General features: G+C 27.4%; 1 protein-coding gene across 1 annotated transcript; it reads left to right on the top strand.

Annotated features, from left to right (window-relative positions):
* Positions 1–11,190: 11,190 nt before the first annotated feature.
* On the top strand, positions 11,191–19,629 carry LOC111689098 (piggyBac transposable element-derived protein 2-like). The gene is made up of 2 exons (XM_046950400.1): positions 11,191–12,123; positions 19,615–19,629. The coding sequence occupies exons 1-2, from the start codon at positions 11,191–11,193 to the stop codon at positions 19,627–19,629; spliced, it is 948 nt and encodes a 315-aa protein (XP_046806356.1).
* The last annotated feature ends 3,064 nt before the right edge of the window (positions 19,630–22,693 follow it).

Genomic DNA, 22,693 nt, shown 5'->3' with positions numbered 1-22,693 from the left:
ATATTTTTGTATATGTTACAAAAAAAGTAGTTCCTAAACGAAAACTATATAAATCTGTAATCATTTGCTTTGAAAAAAAATGATTTCAAAAGCACTATTTACTAGATTTTGGTCTTATATAGGCCTTAGAACCCGAGTTTAAATTAACACACCAATATCTTATTTTGTGTAAATAAATTAACAATGTTTTTTAAATTTTGTAAAAATATATCTAAATAGATTTCCTGTTTTTACCCTTTTTATATTTTTTTTTGCCTTTAAAACAGCAAACATTTTACTTCAAAAATATTGCAATAAAGAACAAAATGTATTTTAATATGCTGAAAAAGCATTAAAAGTACGTATTTCGAAAAAGGACCAGAAACACATCTGCTCATTTTAAGAGTAGATACAAGTGTATATAAAGTTTTTCTTGTATTAAGACAATTAAGAAACCCTGTTTTACCATTTTTCCCCTTTTTTACAAATATAAACATTTCCAAAAATCTTTCATAGTAGATCTACATAACCCAAAAAGACATTTACCTACAGTCAAAATATCACGATCCTAGGTTTGACCGTTTGGACTGTGCGATGATCAATTTATGTTGTAATAGCGTGTGGAATATTTTTTTTAACTTAATAATTGCAAGCATTTATTTACATACTTTCTTAACCACATATTTTAAAAATAATATATAGAATAAATATTGCATATAATTTAATTACATAACAAAAGAAAACTAAATATTATTTAAAATATAGAAATTGCAACACACAGTGGCTGCTTAACAATTCCTTCCGTCAATTTACAACTTCCGTTCATGCGTGTATGACTTCTATTAATTTGTGTGCACCAAAAATAATGTTGAAAATTTTCTACACTGCTATGCCTTAGGGTGTCCCTTCAAACGTTAGAATCTGGCTCTTTCTACAATATTTAAAAAAATTTTCCGCTAACTTTTCGAAACTGGTCGCAACAATTACATCATTTTTAGCTGATCGAGGGAAAAATAATAAGCATTTTTTAGAATAATTTATATATTTTCTCAAACCCACTAAAATAACTTTGCGAAATTAGTTGTTTTTAAGCCCGTTTAAAAATATTAATGTACCTTTTAACAAATTTTTAACGGTACACTCTATAATACATGTGTGTTAATTTTTGTGTATAATATATACTAAATCAAAGTAAAAAATGTAATAAGAACTTGGGCTTTTTTTTTTGTAAAAATAATAAATGCAGCGCAAAATAGTGTATGCATTTTAATTTTCTACCCGCACATGTTAAAGAAAGAAAAAAATTGCAAATAAAATCCGGTACAAATAATTCGACTCTTTTCTGTTTTGCTTTTACAATTGAATTCATTTCATTTGGCAACTATTGTTATGCAATTAAAAGTTGATAAAGAAAAAATATTTCTTTGTATACAAAATAAAAATACTGTTAAAAAATATTATATTTATGTATGTATATAGATATAAACATGTTCGTATGCCTTATACATATCTCATCATTATATACACTTACTGGATGTACTTATGTATCCAAAACATATAAATGGAATTTTTAAAATTAATACTTTAGGAGTATTTCATTGTATAAAATGTATGCATTTATTTTTAATATGTATCAGATTAGTCATCTTCAAATCATGAATGTCTATCTCTTTGTGACGAAATTTGAGAACAGAGATTTGGAGATTAAAATAGGTCGAGATGGTCTTGCCTTTTGGATAATTTTTTAATAGTGAAATATCTTGTTGTTTTGCGTCAATGGAAGAATATAAAATATAGTTCAATTATTTCGAGAATAAAACTTGAAAAAAGTAATTCTTGCCAACAATTAAATAAAAATGATATTTATAAAAAATTTTACTTAATTTTTATAAAATAGATAAAAAGTTGTTGTTACTACTAAAAAAAAACACAATGAATGTTTTTGTGTTAAATGTTCATTCAGGACAAAAAGTTACAATCGGTTTGACTGTAAAGCAATTCAGGATAAATCTTCAATACGAAATAACCCATAAATGATATCGTTAAATATGTACATATGTATGTATGTACTTTTTTGTTTCATTTTACTTTTCTCAATTTGTTGTTATAGTTTATTATCTCTTTTTTCTCATTTTGTTGAAAATGTTGCCGTCTGTGAAAGTATGTATGTACAATGTGTTTCTGTAAATGTTTGTAGCTCTGAAGTAAATTTTTGATTTTTATTAAACAAAAACATATAACAATGGTCATATATTGTTGTTTTCATTATTATTGTTTGGTACATTTATACACATAAAAATACATACATTTTCATACAATTTTATTTATTTGTGAGCAATGCAGGGGTGTCATGTTTTAAGTGGCAATTCATGTCAAATACACTGCATTTTTCCCTTTTATTTGTTTGTTTTTATATTATTTTATAATAAAAAATTCGCAAAAATTTAAAGAAACAATAAAAAATAAAACCCTTTTATTGCTCTTTTAGATATTTGGTGCCTTTTTTATTTTTTCCACTATTTTTCATTTAAAGTCATATTCAGCAATATGAATATATTTTTGTACTATTTTTATATTTTTTATTGACATAAAATCGTACAAATTCGCAAAATTTTTGTATACATGAAAAGGCTAGTATTTTTATACATAATGTCTAAAATATGAAAATATTCGTGAAATGGAAAGTTAAACGTACATACTTTTTCAACAAGAACATACATTTAATAAAGTTAATTACACAATTGCATTTTAAATAATTATTTTAACACGGTGTTAGCATTGGAGACAAGTACTTCCAAACTCGCTTATATGTGTATAGGAAATTTGAAGGTACTTACTAAGATCTCACTAGGTCATGCCGAACTAGACATACATTAGACTTATTAAAAATAAAAATTTCATTGGATTTACGTTCTTTAATTAAAGTCTGATTTAATAAAATATGCACAATTTTACAAAAGTACATAATATACTTTGATTAAGCCTTTAGTACAATGTCGGCATCATAAAAAGTACAAATATGTTTTTTAATCTAAATTAAATAAATATTATTTCCCATGTTCCAATAAATATTTGAATACAAAAAAAATGTATGCATAAGCCATACCAAACATACATTTATTTTAAATAACATTTAATAGAATATTTAAAAGATTTAATTTAAAATTTATTTTTAAATAACATGTGTAATAAAACACATACATACACACAAACTATGTTTTTCTTTGGGGTTTGTTTTCAATATGTACTACAGATACACATCCATGGTTGAGGGGTTAAAATAAACAAATAGAATTGTTTTGTTTGTATTTTTTGAAAATTTACGGTATTAAATTAAAAGTACTTAAAGCATTAAAAGCTTGCAAACCATAATAAAAACATACTCTTAGTAACTGGCAAAAAATTAAAAAATACAATCCATACAAACATGGCTATTTGATACACTGTGTAGTTTTAAATAGAAACAGAAAAACCAACAACAAAAACCAGAAAAACATAACAATGACAAAACAACAAACACATTTAGAAGTTCAGAGTACACATACAAAACACTAATATCCATTTGATATTTAATGCATACATATACACATTCACTTTATATAACAAATAGATAGATGAATAGATACACCCATAGTTACGTATAGAAAAAATCCAATAAAGTATCTGTCTGAATACATGTTTTGGTCAATGACTATAATACCATGTGACCAATACAAAAAACGCATCAATGTGTTGCACACTAAACTAGAATAATGGTAGGTACACCCCAGCAGTTTTACAAGGAGTATTTATGACAAAGATGTAAATAAATATCTTATTGAGAAGATAATTTTAACCGTTTTTGAACTATAGCTTTGAAGCTTAAGTGATAGATACTTATGTCGATTGTCGATTTATATTTATAGAATACATATATTGTAATGATTTAATGTTTTGAATGATTTTTCAAGATTTATACGAAATAAAAGCAATAATCATAGATGGAAGAAAATGTATACACATTAGGGTGTCCCTAGGAACGGCCTTTTTAAGAATTTATATCTCCCTTATTAATGTCCCAAAAAGGTCGTTTTATAAACCAGGAATAGCCTAAAAACAATTTAGGAATAGACAAAAAAATTCACGTCATAAGTTCAATATAACGGAATTTTTAAGACAACAATAAAAAGATTGCAAAAAAGAATTTTTTAACATATTGTACTAAGATCAAGATTATTAATCTTTGGTAAGGTATTAAAACCTCTAAAAACATTTATAATTCTTTTTTCCCCGTGTTCAGTGCATTAATACTTATTGTTTGAAAGGTATTCCTATAACAATGTCCCACTTAATGTATGTATCAAGAACGAATTACCAGAGTTAAAGATAAATATTTTAACCAAAATAGCTTGTTTTTATCAAGCATCTATATTAACTTACCTCAAATTTTTCTGCACACAACTCCAACAGCACATTGTATATTTATCTATAAAATCTGAAAATATTTACAATAATATTTTTCTAATAACACATTGATACACAAAAAATTTCACTTTGTTGCAGTCCATAGAGTACGAATACACTTTTAATTTTTCCCGATTCCCCTTTGCATGCTTTTTTCATACGAAAACTTTCATGTTTCAGCTTTTCTGTATAAGAAGTTTTAAAACTGCTAATAAGCATTTTTAAATGTAAATTAATTTGTGTGGAGAAACCAGAAATTAGAGGAATATGCTATTAGTGAATTAAGCTTAACTCTTCCAAGGTATCACAGATATCAGACCATAAATTTTGGATTTCTTTTTTTGGATTAAAAGACAACACTTGTCTCCTTAAAACAAAATATCATATTTGAAAATAGGTTGAAAACTACCAAACTTTTTAAAAGTTGAACAAAAATGGTACTTTTACAAATATTTCGCTCTCTGCTTTTTAACTTTATTTCGGAATATTTTGAGAGATTTTCTCCAAGAGGAATAGTTGAGGTATATATCCTTATAAATGTTGATGTAGGAATTAAAGTCTATTTCAAAGTTATTAATGTGAATTTTGACCATCAAGTCATTTTCTGAAGGGCAGTTGCCGATGTTCGCGTCGACGTGAACTAGCTCATAATTTGAGATTTCACTGAAATCTTAAGACCTTTGACATGATAACAAAATTGCATATCATTCAGTTGTATAATACTTGAAAAAATAAAACATAAAACACAACATGACAAATATTTTTAAAAACGGATTCTTTTAATAACCAATTTTTGAATTTCGGTGGAAACATGATAACCCTAGTTTTACTCTAAAAAAGGGTAAGATGCACAGTCCTTAATGAAAAAATGTACTACTGTACTGTTTTACATAAAATTTTGTAATCTTAGGGACAAATATATATACGTTGTCCATTTATTTGTGTAGTATTGTACAGGTAAAATTTTAAAAAAGTAGTGGCAACAAAAAACGGCAGCGTTATATGAATGTTGATAGAGCAAAGTCATCAGAGAGAAATTACTTCCAACATGCTACTAAATAGCATAAACTTATTTTAAGCTTTTGTACAGGTATCTCATTCTTAACTAGTAGAAAGGCTTAGAGTTGTCTCTAGGATAAACCATTGTTGCAAGTAATTACAATAGGGAAGAGAACCCTGAAGCAAAAAATATGGCAAAATAAATTTTATAAAAACACAGACAAAAAGAAAAATAAAAGCAAATACAACAAGTCAAAATATAAAACTTCAACAACCATTAAGGCCGGGTGGGAGATAAAACAAAAATATACAAAAGTATAGTCGGTCATTCAGTCTAATTATGGACTGTTTATAAAAAAAGTTAAAATTATATTTGTAAATTGCTGCAGATTTTTTCAGGTTTACTATAGTGCTCAGACCTCTGAACATCCTTAAGTTAATATTTAAAGTTATGCTGAAATAAATTCATAATTAGCATAAGTACTTTAAAGTGGTAGTAATAAACACATTATTGGGCATTACAAACATTAGTTCAAACATACAATAACTATAAACGTGTAGGGTGTAAAAAATAAACATCTATGGTTTAAGTTCTTATATGCAATGGTATAAATATATTTGTTGCTGTTTGGTTTTCTGTATGTGTGTGTTATTGTATATATCCTTGCATAAATATTAGTGTATTTTAATTCAATTCCGATTCAATACTCAATCGGTTAATCGATTGTTTCGATTAACTGTTCGAAGGAACCAATTGATTTTAAGTTCAATTTTTCTGGCCATGTTTGTCCGTTTAAAAACGAAAAGAGCTATAGTACTGAAATATAATTATCTGCAGTTCAGTACTGGAAATGTAAATGGCTTTGTGTCGTTATTGTAACCATCAAATATACAATTATTCCAGTTCTATACGCGTCAAAAACTTCTTACACACATTTAAAAGGAACGGTCCATAATAGAGTTACCCTTCATTAATCGACTTTAAAGCTCATTACTGGCTTAAAAATGCGAGTTTAGTTACATAGATTTTATTTGATGATCGGTATATAATTGACACTATCGACAATGTCTCCAGCTACAAAAATATGGCGATGAACTTCTACGAAAACAAACCACGATCATCATACTGATATACAAATTTGAAAATTATAATTTACTTTGTTATTGGAAGAAAAAATGTTTGAGAATAAATCGAATAAGTCAAAAACCCGAATAATGAAACGCCTAATAACCACATTTGGTTACATATGTAACCAAAGATACAAATTTATTTTATTTATTGAAAATCTAGTTGACGCCATATTCAAACTTAAAACTAAAGAAATATTTAAACACAAGAAAATTTTTAAAACAGTAAGGTTTTGAAATATAGCAGGGATTTTTATGGGATCTTTATAGTAAATAATATGAATAAAAAATATGCAACCATTAACCCCAGAAACCTTTACAAGGCATACATTTTTTTTAAACTCACTTTAGAAATTATTTACTATAGTTTTGCTCTTTTCTAAATTACTAAAAAAAAATATCTCACACTTGCAACTATTCAACGCATATCGGCTTAAACCTCTATACATTGCCATTGTTCTTCATCTAGTTTAAGACGATGACAACAAGGACGTCGACTACTGTTAAAAATTGGTTGAAAAAATGCAACATTGTCGCGTCATTGTGGACAGGAAACGTATTGAAAAATCTACTTTTTATTGTTATTATTTTATTTTTTTACATTTCAGCGCATTCGTGATTTTTGTGGTGTGAACATTTCCGTTTTGTGGTTGCATTTCTGCCACAATGCTAGTGAGGATTGTTCTTATTTTTTTTTGCTTGAAATTTTACTGATGTTTTTTCTTTAAATATTTTTCGATTACTTTTCTTAGTTGCCATTTTGTATTTTTGTTATTAAAGAAAAATTTATAGGAAAAGTTTAAATTGTATCATACACATATACATATGTATATGTATGTATATACTTATTTTCATGTGTATATACATTCATATATTGTTTGTACGTTAATGTAGAAGTGCATTTGAAGTATTTTTTTTTTGGTCAGCAGGAATAAAAAATGATGTATGTATATAGTACAGAGGAAAAAATACAATCATAAAAACACCTAATGATATACATATGGGCAATATCGTGTCAATTGACCCAATAAAAAATCGATTTGGTAGAAATGTGTACTAAGGTTAACTCTATTGGATGGTAAAAATTTTCCTAGAAGGTTCAGATAACTTTTTTTTTAAATTTCTTGCTCAAGAAAAGCTTTTACAATTTTCCTAAAGGAAAATTTTGTTTCCAAAATATATGAATGCTACAAGAGTTCTTGCTCCAATTTATGAAAAAAGCAATATGTGAAATCCTAATTATTTATAAATTATTACAAGAAAGTTTTATAATTCTATTGCAAATTTTTACAAGATAAAACTATATTACAATTTTTCTTAACTATTTTTAGGTTAGGTTAGGTTGGGAAGGGTTATACACCGTAAAAAACAGCGAATATCCACACGGAGACAATGAGGTCCATTGTGATTCCCTTCAAGAAGTGAAGATTCAAAACAGAGAAGACAAACACGCTACAACAAAAAAAGAGAGAAAATAGGTAATGAGGATACGTGAATAGATAATAACAAAACAGACACATAAATAACCTTAAATACTAATGAAAATCCATGCCCTCCTATAAAACCCAGTCAAAGAAGTGAATAATTCCCTTGACAAAACCTAGTAGGTTTCGAGGGTTAAGTCCCGCAATTTCCCCCAGTTCGCCGTAGAACCTATTCCCTAGCCATTTCAGCCTGAGGTTTTGTATCCTAGGACATTCTTACTATTTTTAACAATGTGCCAAATTTTGAAACTCTATAATAAGAATTTTATCCAAAAAATTTGTGAAAACAAATCGCACAAATAATATTTTTATTTAATTTTTTAAAAAATATATATACATATGTATATTAAAAATCTTAATAAAACCTCGACATTAATTAAAAAATTAAAGAACATCTTTAAAAGAAGCACATATGTACATAAATATATGTATATATTTTCACTAAAAACCAATATAGAGAACAACAAAAACTCACGCAACCCTATTATATTCAAAAAAGTTTGTAATCGTGGTCTTGTTAACATTAATTTACGTGTAAACACATGTGACAACAACAGACACATGAACACTAGGGTAGTAATAAATCATTAAATGTGACTTTTTTGAGATTATTGTGTCATTTGAAAATTGTGAAATCGGAAAACTATAAACCATTTTCCACGGAGTTGTAAATTAAAAAAAAAACGGAATATTGAGACTTAAATATATTATGGACCTAAATTTAAAGTTATTTATCAAAAATTTTAATGAAAATTTTAAATTAAATCTATTATGGACCTAAATTTAAAGTTATATATCAAAATTTTTAATGAAAATTTTAAGCTGAAGCATTTTAAAAATAAGGGCTAATTATAAAATAGTATTCATTTTTGTTATTTAGTGGTAATTTAAATTTAAAAGCTATCGATATTATGTAATTTTTAACGTTATTAATATTTTAGAAAGAAAATTTGTCACTAAATAACCAATGAAATTTAAATCTTTAAAGAAAAGTTTAATAGTAAATAAAATTTTAATAAAAAATGCAATTTAACGAAAAACTATACATATTTTTTCGTTCGCCTTTAAATTTTATAGTTATTCTTTTGTTTCCAAATTTTTCGTTGCAATATATTGCTACTCAAAAATGTAGGGTATTCCTATTTTTGTACTGGATCTTACTGATTTTGTTTAATTTAGTACAATAATCCGTAAGTAGGAATTCGTTCACATTAAAAAAAAAAATATTATAAAAAAATATATGCCCACCCTAATAAACACTCTCACGCTTCCGAATAATATAAAATTTACCGGAATTGGAAGAAAATTGTATATATAATATGCTATACACGTTTATGCAACAATTCAATTCTTTACATTAAATTCTTAAACTTGCAACTACTTTTTATGTGCAAATACATAAACACAATAAAATTTAGCTACAAATTTTACCAAGCCCCCGGGTATTTTTCCAGTAAAAAGCTAAAGAAAAATCTAAATTTTATAATAATGTTTGTATTGTATCTATGTATAGTTACATACATATGTAGGTATTTGTGTATAATATGCATGTAAGTATATAGTTTTATGTGTGTAAGTACGTGTGATTTTATTTGCAGTCGTTAGTTTGTGTTTCTTAGATTGTGTCACTTGCTGGTGTAGTCGTTGTCGTCTGCAGTCGTAGAGAGAAAATGTAATTACTTGATTGCAATTTTGGCAGAGAAGCGCGTCGTTATGTTGGCACAGCCAAACTGTTTTAGTATCGCCAACAAAGAGGTGGCAGAAGATTTCAGCTAAATTACGTCTATATCAAAATGTTTGTTTGCTTCTTTTTTTTAAATAATTAAATATAAAATATTTAAATAGATAATATAAAATTTCAATTGAAATTAAAACGTAGAAAGTATATGTTCATTATTATATTTATATTTTCAATCCAGTATTTAGAGTAAAAGTAATTTTTATGTATCTATCGCTGTTTTTAAATTCAGTTATAAAAATCAAAAACATTTTCACTAAATATCATAATCATCAACCTAAATATTAAAGTATAAACCTAAATCACATTGTATTTTAATAATTTTTTTCAAGAGTTGATATAATTTTTATTTTTATACACACCATCAAAAAAGATCAAAATATTGATCATAGACCCACAAGAGTATATATCTTCTGGGCCATTATTTAATTCTAAGACGATCTAGCCACACCTGTCCGTCTGTCTGTTATTTTTAAAGATAATTTTGTAGTTAGAAGAATAAATTCTCTCAAATACATTTCTCACTATTCTATTCCATTATTTTTCCAATTTCAAAATGAAAACCAATCCTCAATGTTTTTACTCTAATGGTCTTAATTGTAAACATTTATCAAATATTTATTGAATAAATTTTGTGTACAAATTTAATTTATAGACCATTGGTAAAACTTCTATACAATTTGAATACAGTACGTATCAAATCTTCAAGAAAATTTTAGGCAAGATCAAAAAATACTGGAACACAGAAGATCCCCCATAAGTTTTAGATATAATTTAAAATTATAAATTAATAAAATTTGTGAATTGTTTTTGATAAAAAATTTTACAGTTTTCAAATAATCAATTTTACAAATTTTTTTTTAATAAAAAAGGGGTATTTTGTATGAGAATAAAAAACTTAAATGTTTTAATTTGCAAAAACCACAATTAATTTTCTTAAATTATGTAAAAACTTTTTAATAATTCGGTAAAAATTTAACCCATTCCCAGCCATTGTACTCGCTTGAGTACAGAAAAAAGGCAATATTTAAGAACGCGTAAATTTTTTAATACATGAAATTATGCAACGTGTCTTGTGGTTTTGCATTCAACACATTGTAGTTTAAAGACACACATAAAAAAATGTAAAGAAAAATATACCGTTATTGTGTATTTTGTAATGTTTTTGTAACACTTTTTCATTTTTGTGATTTTTAGCTAGGTCAGTAACAATCGAGCTGCGTAGAGTAAGTACTGCTTTGTTCAAATGAGTGTTTTTTATAGTTTTCTGAAGAAAAGTGATCGTGTGTATATTTAATAAATAGTTACAAGAAAAATAGTTTTTTTGCACAAAGTTATGTGAGTAGTAAAATCGCTGTACCCAATTGAGTACAATGGCTTGATATGTATAATTTTTTTTAGAGTTTTCCTTGGATAAAAATGGAATTTCAAGCCATCAAACCGTCAAGTTTTTATGGCAAAGCTTTTAAAAATTTAAACAGCGCTCTTGATTTTGTGGAAAATTATGATCACGAACATTTCGATATAGCGATTATTCCACCAGATCCAGACTATAACACAGATGAAGAGGAAGGGAATGCTGATGATATTCTTTTTGATCGCATGCCAAATGATATACCAGGTGAAGTCGAAGTATTTTTCGGCAGTGATAGCGAAGATGATATACCACTTGAGCAGTTGCGACAGACAATGATGTCTTCAAAATCAAATAAAATAGTTCCTAAATGGACAAGAAGACCTTGTGATATGGAAATGCATCGAACCAATACTTTTTCGGAAAATGAGCTCAATATGATCGCAAAATTGGATGGAAAATCGTCAGTTGAGGTTTTTGAAGTCTTATTTGATGAAAAAGTCGTTAATTTAATCGTTGAGCAAACGTGCATTTATGCGTCACAAGCTAATGAGCACAATTTCTTCTTCAACGCAGACGACTTGAAAGTATTCATCGGAATTTTGCTGTACAGTGGTTATCACTCAATGCCTAGAGAGGATATGTATTGGCAGCTTTGCGAAGACACGCACACCCCGCTTGTTTCCCAAAATATGTCGCGAAATAGATTTAGAGAAATAAAACGTTTTATTCATTTATCTGATAACACCAAATTAGACGCTACTGACAAAATGGCCAAAGTGAGACCCTTGTCAAAACTTCTTTCAAAGAATTTTTGCCAGTATGGTTATATGCATGAAAAGCTGTCAGTTGATGAATCCATGGTGCAATACTTTGGTAGTCATTCTTCTAAACAATTCATCAGAGGTAAACCAGTGAGATTTGGTTTTAAGAATTGGATGCTAACAAGCAGCTCCGGTTATTTATACCAGTTCGATACGTACTGTGGAGCCAAAGGTGTAAGTGCAGAAAGATCAAAACTCCCGCTTGGATCCCGGGTCGTGCTTGAGTTTTTAGACAACGTTCCTAATCCTACAGATCATGTAGTATTTTTTGACAATTTCTTTACGTCATATGATCTTCTAGTAGAATTAAAAAAAAGAGGATTTCGAGCTATCGGCACTGTTCGTGAATCGAGAACAAAAAAATGTCCACTAGAATCAAATGCAATTTTCAAGAAGAAAAAGAGAGGATATTTTGATTGCAAATTTGACACTAACAACCAAATAATATTTGTTAAATGGAACGACAATAGTGCAGTAACTGTGGGGTCGAATTTTGAATGTGTTGAGCCAATGCATATGGTAAACAGATGGTGTTCAACTGAAAAAGCAAAAATTAGTGTAAGCCAACCGAGCTTGATCGCAGAATATAATGCAGGAATGGGCGGTGTTGACCTCCATGATCAAGCTGTAAATAACTACAGGATAAAGTTCCGAGGAAAGAAATGGTGGTGGCCGCTTTTTACCGCAATGTTGAGTTCCACTGTGGTAAATGCCTGGAAATTGTTTAGAACTGCAAACAAATCTGAAATGGACTTGCTAGAGTTTCAACGCAACATTGTTAGATTTTATTTGCGAAACTATACCCAGAAAGTAAATATTTCCAAACGATCGCTGGCTCCTGGTGTTGCAAATAGTGGCGGAAGCCACTTTCCGAAAAGGATAAAAAATCCGTTACGATGTCGTGAATGTCATAACAGAATAAGATGGTTATGTGAGCAATGCGATGTTGCTCTATGCGTTGAAAAAGTATGCTTCAAAAATTTTCATACTTGAAAAAATTGCATACTCATGACGCCACTGTACCCGTCCGAGTACAGCCCCAAAAACACATTTCCAAAATTTTTTTTTTTTCTTTTTTGTTTTTTTCTGTAATCTTTAACTCTATTTAACTACAAATAAATAAATGAATTTCAATTTTTTTATTTTTAATTGCCTTGGCGTTTAATGGGTTAAATAATGCTATAAAATTACTCTACAGCATATGTACATAAATATTTGCTCATGCAGATTTATAACTGTGGTTTTGAAATTCAATTGCCTTGTTGTTATAAACGTTACAGGTACATACTTTAGTTTATGGTGTCCTTGCTGATAATGTTGTAAATCTGATGATTTGCTGGTCATTCATAATAAGCTTTATAAAATTGGTCAAGTTATAATTGTTTTAACACCTCTTTTGTTTGGCAACCGGATATATTAAAACATGTACATATGTATGCATGTGTAGGTTGGTGGTTAGGAAAATGTGTTATTATATATTTATGTATATATTAGACCGACTGAGCAAAATTATGTGAATATTTGGCGAATAATTTGTTTAAGAAAATATCGAAAAATTAAAAAAAAAACAAGTAGGAATGTATAGTCGGGCATTCCAAAAATATGTTGCCTTATACCAGTCAGTATGTTAAAAATGCAGATTAGTTTTTAAATAATAAAATATTTAATTTGATTTTTACCTTAATTGTGGAATATTTTAACTTTTTGTTGACAAAAAAGAGATTTTTATGGGCCTCTGCTTATAGATTTTTGTAGAATTTACGTATACATCGAAGTTATTAATGTAGAGTTTATAAAACTAAGTTTTTTTTTCGATTTTTGTTGACATAATAGAACATTTATCATAATTGTGAGCCCAAAAACACTATTTGGGGGTACTGTTGTATGAGAGCTAGGCGAAGTAATGGAATAATTTCAATCATTTCCATAGCTTTCGTCGATTCAGAAAGTGATTCTTAGGTGATACATTTTTAGTGTGTCGGCCTAATACATATGTATACGTTTATACTTATTTAAATACACTTCTTAGTTTTTATCATTATAAGTATGACCCCATAATTAGTTTGATGTGTATTTATATGTTTCCTTCCAAACTCTAGGAAAATAAGCACAGACACACCTATGAATATTTATTAGGGAATATTTATATAAAATTATTCCAAAAAAAAACTTTCATAAAATTATTCAATCAAGTTATTATAATACGGCATGTCAGACCCGAACATACCAATCATATAACCAATAAATTTTTATTTAGCACCTTAAAAAAACCAACAATAAACAAATATCTCTGCTGAATTGGCACAAAAAGTCATTTTTATCGATAAAAGAGTCAAGTATCAAATTAAAAAACATAGCATTACTTACGTCTGACCTTTACATCTCGTAATTCGAAAAAAAAAGAAATAAACTTCCCCTAATATAAATGTACATTTATACGTTAACCCACATGTATGTCATGCTTTTTAAACACGATAATAACACCTATATGCCACCAAAATGCTTTGGCGCTTTTAATTGTGGCTAAATGTGTGTGAAACCACATACAAACACACATATAAAAACTAATTTTATACTTTTAGAAATTTAAACTTTTCACTATGGATATGAAACGTATGAATGATTCATAAAACATAACCTTTATTAAATTTAAAATTACAAAAAATAAAAAGTGAGAATGTTATATTAGGCTTTGCCGAATTTGTCATACAGCTAAAGTTAATTATGAACCGAGCTCTTTTGAATTAACAGAATATAAATTTTTAAAAAACAAAATGTTTGTACAGTTTTAAAATTGTGACCGTTTGCCGTATTTTTTTTTTAGAAAGGTTTCGTTTGATATAATTCATATTTGCGCGAAATCATCACATATATTATTTTCGATTTAGTAATGAGCTTATGTTTTTTACATACATAAATACTACTTGTTACTTCAACGTTCATTATAGGGTACAAGAAATAAAATGAATACATTACTTTTAAATATATTAAGCTAATTGAATTTAGAATATATGTATACACACATGTATTTTTGTACAATTAAGTAACATATACAAAAAATGTAATTAAATGGTTTGTTATTTTTTTAAGTTAAGCATATAAAAAAATTCATTGTCAATGTTTGTATTTAGTATGATCCAATTTGATTTTTTCACTAATTGAATTCTGGCTCATGTTCTTCGCAACAACAACTAAAAAAATACAAATAGATACAATTAAATCTAATTTGTACATTGTGTTTGTATTCTTTTAATTAATTATATTTATTTTTTTATTCGTTTATCGCTTTGAAGTTCAAACAATATTTGCAGTGGTAACAATGTCAACCTTTGATTTCAATATTTTTATTTAATTGTACACATACATATACATACATATATGTTTAGTATTAGGGCGTCCCTAAAATATGTATTTTTAAGTTTCTAAATAAAATTTAAAAAATGTTAACTTAGATTAAACAAAGCATTCAGTTTCGCTGATAACATGTGTGCCTTATTTTTTTTCCATACAAATGGGGAACCCTAATTTCCATATATATGTATGCGTGACTTATATATGTACATACATATAAACATATGTAAATGTGTACCTTAAATCATATAAACGTTTTAATTAAATAAGTATAAATTTAAATTTGTAATTTTCAAGCACTTTAATTTAAAAGATACTGTAGAACATTTTCAAATAGATAAAAATTAAATAACGTACATTTACTAGCAATTTGAATTACGTTAGGGGTTTAATTATTTATCGCATTATTAACAAAATTAAAATTTGTGTTCATGTTTTATTACATTTTCATTGTTTTATTACATTTTACTATTTTTTAAATGTATTTCAAACAAATCGAGGGATTTAAAAAAAAATAAAATTTAATATAATTTATAACATACAGTTTCATTTGTATTTAGGAATATATTTTGACAGAACTTCACGAATATATTTATATACAGAATTCCAAGAATCGAACTTTTATAAAAATTCAATTGACCACAATTGACTCTCACATAGGGTTATATATTATAAAATTCTATATAAATCTACAAAAATAAAAATAAAAAAGCATCGATTAATAAATATCAAAGTTAATTTATATGTTAGGTTTCATGTTATATAATCTGATGGTGGATATATAGGATTCCCCATAACTGTATATAAAACTCTTACTTGTTTAAATTTCATGTAATAAAGGCTTAATAGGTGCTTATCTCCTGCTCTTCATATAGCATATTGGCACTAACTGGACGAAAAGTAACAGAACTTAAGTCCATCTGCCTAAAAGTGTATTGAATTTTTGTAAATCTGCTGGGTTAGAATGTGAAAATATGTACGTTAGACCGACTCACAAAAAAGTGCTAAAGATAACCCCCGCTAATTGTATATTTTAGGTAACATTGAGGGGGGTATCTTTAGCACCTTTTTTGTGATTCGGTCTAACGTACATATTTTCACATTCTGACACAGCAGATTTACAAAAATTCAATACACTTTTAGGCAGATGGACTTAAGTTCTGTTACTTTTCGTGTGTTTAGTGTTGTCCATTCGTGAGCTGCACAGTTTTCAAGAAAATATCTTAAGGGGGTACGATTTTTCTTTCAATTCAATATTTTATCCAGCTTCAAAAAATCTTTATTTTGTTCTATAATTTTTTTTATAACCGGTCCAGCTCACAAACGGCCATTGTTAGACTTAAAATATTTTGGGAATCATCATAAAACAAAGCAAGGTAAATTTTGAGAGAGTGAGTCGGTCTAATGTACGTACATACATATATCTGTGTATATATTTGTTTGTATTCAACATGATTGCATATCCTTATCACAAAAATGACATCTCTTTACAGTTGTACATATTTCTCGTATGTACATACATATATATTGAAAGTACAATCAAATGGATACCTTCACAAAGATAAATCAAGATACATACATGTATGTAATAATTAAAGGTAAAAATAAGAAAAAAAACACTACTTATAGAAGAATATGACATAGCAAAAAAATGAAATTGGAGATTTCTACACTGAAAATAATATTTAATTTCTCTCGTTTCACAAAATAGTTTTAACCGTTTACAAATTACATTTAACGGCCTTGATTCGAAAAATATCAAGTTTTCATAATATACATTACAATTTAAAGAATACAGTTGAATCAGTGCACAGTGAAAAGTTTGTCACTTTTAAAATGACAAAAATAAAAAATATATGCCTTCCAAGCTGAGTTTTAATTTTAAATGCGTTTATCTTATTTTTTTTTTAATATTTATAGAGTTTTTATTATGTAGTTAAAGGTTTTAAATTAATATATATTTTTGAAAATTAGCCTTAATTGTCTTGAGTATTTAACATACAAGATTGCAAGACTGCTTATAAATCGTTAAAAAAATAAGTAGGTAATTAAGACCAAAACTCTACTATTGCATTACATTTTCTATTATGAATGTATCTTATATAGCCGAGTTTTTGACTATTTTTAACATGTGGTCTTAATATAACAATGATCATGTCATTGTGACACTTTTTGGGATGAAATGAGCCCATTAAAACTTTTTAGTGTTGGCCCGTTCAATACATAAATATTTAAAATTTAAACACAACTCTATGGGAAATAGTAAACTTTTTTAAGATTCCAACTGTTAAATTTTAAATAAAAATTCATTTTACATACGAAATATTCTAATAAATTACGCAAAAGTATTTACACAATTTCACAATTAAGTATTGATTTTTTGAGTGTATAGATTTACATACCTTCATACTACAAATACCATGTTGGTTTCTCATCATTTAAAATGAAATGCAATTTAATATATTTAGTTTAGTTTTGCAAAAATAAAACAAATTTCGGCAATATTTTATCATGCAACTTGAATTTCACAGTATCTTACAAACACTTTAACATAAAAATGATTTAAAAATATTTTAAACATTTTCTTCAAAAATTTTAATAATAATTAAATAATTTTGAATCCATTTTAATAGGCCATTCCGAAGTTTAGATTATTTAAAAATATATCATCTCAAATAATTTTCTAAAAATTACATTAATACCATAAATGAGAATGTCTCGTGGACCGCTTCTTCGTTTGATATAATTCATATTTCGAATTTCATCGCTCTACATATACTATTTTCGATTTAGTAATGAGCTTAAGTTTTTTACATAAATAAATACTACTTGTTACATCAACATTCAACAAATTTTAATTATTAAATAACTTTGAATCTCTTTCAATAGGCCATTCCGATAATTTAGATTATTTAAAAAAATATCATCTCAAATCATTTTCAAAAATTATATTAATCCTATAAATGAGGATGTCTCATGGACCGCTTCTTTTTAGGAATAACTCTCAAATGAAGTATAAAAATATTTTTGAAAGGATTTTCAGTTTCCAACCAGCGATTGAAAAGATTGATCTCCTTAATATATATGAAAAAAAATGTTGAATATATAATTTCAACAATTCCGTCGCGTCGAACTCAACGCGGGAAAATTAATCCGAATATGAAGACTTCGTTGAAAATTTGGTTTCTATCAAACAAAATTTGAGATGTCTTTCTTTAAATATAGTGTCTCAATATATTAAATCATCGAACTGTCAACAAATACTTATATTCAAACTCTTTAATCTGTCAATAAACACGAAACCAATATGCAGATACAAATATAGTTATTCTTAATATAAAATAAAGTTAAAAAGACATAAAAGTGCATAATGTCGCGAAAAGAAAAGTTGAGCTAAAAAAATAAAAAATATTTCTTTACAGAGAAACTTTGATATAACGAATTCACTTGTATCGGAACTTTAAGAAAACATAAGCCGATGTCAACCATTATCAATATCAAAAACTTCTGATCAATGTAAAATATTTTTTGAAACATTTATTTTTCCTTGGTGCATTCCTCTGATCTCTATTGCGCCTTTAGTATATAGACAGGTGGACAGCTATATCTACAGCGTCTTAGAATTTTACAAGGACCCAAAATATACACATATACTTTATGGACTCTATGACAGACATTTTGAAGTGTCTCAAACCGAATGGCAAAAGCAATATAACCCCTTCCTTTTTTCTGGTGGGTATAATTATTTACAATTTTTAAATAAATACTTTGCTATATAAAAGTTTTACATATGCTCTTGAAACTTTGACATTGCTGTTTTTGTGACCGAACTTTTCATAAAATGTAAAATTGCTTTATTCAAAAGTACTGAGGAGAAAAAATTATATCGAAGTTTCACTGTATTATCAATAAGATGAAAAGTGAACAAATAAAATATTAAAGAATACAAAACTTTGTAAGAAATGGTAAATAATGTTACAGGAAATATCGTTCAAAATTTTTAAAAAATAAACTAAAGGAATGAAAAACATTTTCAAAATAATATTAGAAAAACAAGTACTCGAATCACTCACTTACATTATACTAATATTATAACTTTAACAACAATAATAACAAAATACAAAAGTCATTTTATTGCAGGTTTGGCGAAATGTTAAGGAGAATGTAATAAGTTATTTATGAGAAGCTCATAATTATGTTAAATATAAAAGTTAAAATGAATAGAACAACTAAATTTTGTATTAATATTGTCGATACTAGTGTAGTCTATTACAACTCTATTAAGATTTAATTGAATAATTTTCAAAATTACAGATATCCTCCAACTAATTCTGAAAATTATACACCTTACAACTTTAAAATGTTAAACGTCACTGTTGCAGATTCACACATGCAGTTGTACGAAATGATGACTGGTTGTCAAAAAGAAATTTAAATTATGTTTTCAATTTTTTTTCATATATTTTTTCCATTTGCTGTTTTATATACATATTTTTACAAGTAAAATTTTTCATAATGGAGTTCGTTGATATTTGAAAATAGAAGCAACACATACACAAATGCTTCATACAAATATAAAAAATCTATTACCAAACTGCAATTGAACTTTAACGGGAAAAGTTTTCGTTTTTCCGTTTACATTTTTTCTAGCCGGATACAGAACCATTAAAGGAAATCAGTCGAATAACACAATGCAAAAGAAAATTCACATTTCGGTGCTTATGCAAACGGAAGTCTGGAATAGAAGTATTTCGTTTATTTACAATTGCATTTAGAAACTTGGATACATGTGTATGGAAATGCACAAAACAACTTCAACGGTTGTTGAGAAACAAAATAGAGTGAGAAAAATTTTGGTCATTATAGAAATTCTAGTGAATTTATTTTTATAAGGCAACCACAAGTATTTGAATTTGATTTGATAAAACATAATTAAAATTAGAAAATGAAGCTTTAAGTTAATATTTGTTCCTTTAAAATTAGCCTTTAATTTGTTGTTAATTAAAATTTAATTCTCTAACGAAACCGAACTACCTTTCGCTTAATTTGTAGGAATAAGAAAATAAAAAAGGATCTAAGAGATAAAAATTTAATTGACTTCGTTTTTTCTTCTATTCACATTTTTTGTGTCGATTAAAAAAGTTTGTAATTTTCACAGCTTCTGCCTCTGTATGCCGCACTCTTTCTCTAAATCCCTGCCATCCACATTATATATACTCGTCAAATTGTATTTGCTGCGAATAAGCCCTAATTAGAAAAGTTGTTTGGCTTTTCATGGGCACACGCAATGCTTTAGCTAATGAAGTCTTTCTAAGTGGCGACTCAACGGAATTTCGCATTGAAATGCTGCATGATGCAGTACATACCAATTGCTGAGATTAAAAAAATCTAACTGACATATTGGCAGTTGTGTTTTTTATCTATTTTCTTTACTCTTTCTATTTCTTCAATAATTATCCAAAGACATAGAATACCAAATAAAAAGAAATTAAAAATGTAGAATTTTATAAAATTCTTTGATGAAAAAGGAATATTGTACAGAATCTACTTAATTTGCATCTAATTACAAAGTTGCTGCGTATGATAAAAAAATATATATATTTTATCTATATCTATATAATTAGATGATAAGAAATATGTAGTAACCCTTACAATAATGAAGCATTTTTGATTTCTTTAAACATATATTTACTATTATTAAATAATGTTAAATTAACGTAGTGTCTACATCTTGATATTTGCCGATTTTTTTCTTTCTGAGTTTTTTTAAATTTTTAAAAAAATACAAACATAAAAAAATTGGAAACAATAAAATAGCTATCAGAACTCCTTTATATAATTTTTCCTAGTACCAAAACCCTCTTTGATTTGTGTCACATGTCATTAATTTCCATATATGCAATTTTTTCGTTCTAAAATTTTAATATTCGATTTACACGTTTTTCCTCAAATGAATTTTTTAAGTTTCTTATTCTGTACTGAACTTTTTAGATTATCATGGACTTCAAAAAAAATTTAACATTTTATATTCTGCTATTATTTTAAACGTATCTGTGCATTTGTTCATCATAGTCGCTGTTAACAAGTTAAACGTTTGTACAAACTTTAAATGAGATATGTTATAACTTGACGTTATATATGAACATTTAGTTGTATTTTTTTCTTTAAATTTTTGTTGTTTTCAGCTTATCTTTATACCCACCATCAAGAAAAATGGTATATTGTTTTTGTCATTCCGTTGGTAACACATTAAAATATTTATTTAAGACTAATAAAAGTATATATATTCTGAGTCCTTAAAAGATTCTAAGAGGATCTAGCTATGTCCGTCGAATGCACGATGGAGTTTAAATGGAAATAGCTAGTAAGCTGAAATTTTTCATAAATACTTTTAGTAGATGCAGGTTGTGTGGTATCGAAAATATAGTGGTGAAATTCGACAAAAACATGTTTCATGGGAACATAAATCTCTTTGTAAAATTGTATAATGATAGACCCATAATTTACACTACCCCATAGAAGTTTCAATCATAACTGACCTTAAAAATCATATATAGCATAAAGATTTATCCTTAAAAACTTATATAAGGAGTGAGATCGAAAAATTCTTAACACACGTTTTTCATTACATTTTTCAACCAAAGTATTATTTGATTTTTTTTTTTTTGATCAAGTTACCTTTGAAAAACATGTCAGTTATTATGTGTAATGTCAATTATATTAATTTTTTTTGTTAATCTGATTAAAATGAGTGACCAGAAAAAAGTGCGTACTGAAATTATTAAATATTTTCAACTAAACCCAACTTGGTGTTACAAAAAGTTGGCCAAGCATACAAAGGTCTGCCGTCAAACTGTTTCCAATGTTATTAAACAGTACCGGGAGAACTTGTCAGTTGATAGAAAATCTGGTTCAGGTAGAAGGAATGGTCCACATGATGTTTCTAAAGCCAAAAAAATAGAACGCATTTTCAAAAGAGCTCCCAACACATTCGGTAGGAAAGCAGCTCGGTTAGCTCAGTGCTCGGACTATTTGGTACGAAAAGTTAAAGCTAATGCAGGTTTAAAAACATACAAGGCTCAAAAAGTTCCTGACAAGAACGCTGCTAAAAATTAGAGGCCAAAAACAGAGCACGGAAATTGAAGTCAAGTTTTATAAAAAAATATTCTTGCTGCATAATGGATGACGAAACGTATGTTCTGGTAGAATTTTCGCAACTTCCAGGTCAAAAGTTTTATGTTGCTGATGCTCGAGGGAATATTGAAGAAAAGTTTAGGACCCAAAAGCAGACAGAATTTTCCAGAAAGTTCTTGGTATGGCAAGCAATATGCAGTTGCGGCAAAAGAAGCCAATCATTTGTTACAACGGGCTCTATAAATACCGAAATTTACAT

Source organism: Lucilia cuprina, chromosome 4 (assembly GCF_022045245.1).
Source record: "Lucilia cuprina isolate Lc7/37 chromosome 4, ASM2204524v1, whole genome shotgun sequence".
Taxonomy (NCBI): Eukaryota; Metazoa; Arthropoda; class Insecta; order Diptera; family Calliphoridae; genus Lucilia; species Lucilia cuprina.
Note: the sequence above shows the minus strand (reverse complement) of the source record. Positions and strands in the feature narration are given on the sequence as shown.

Bases quoted from the DNA above. Each gene is read 5' to 3' on its own strand.
- LOC111689098 (XM_046950400.1), top strand. From the start codon at position 11,191: ATGGAATTTCAAGCCATCAAACCGTCAAGTTTTTATGGCAAAGCTTTT.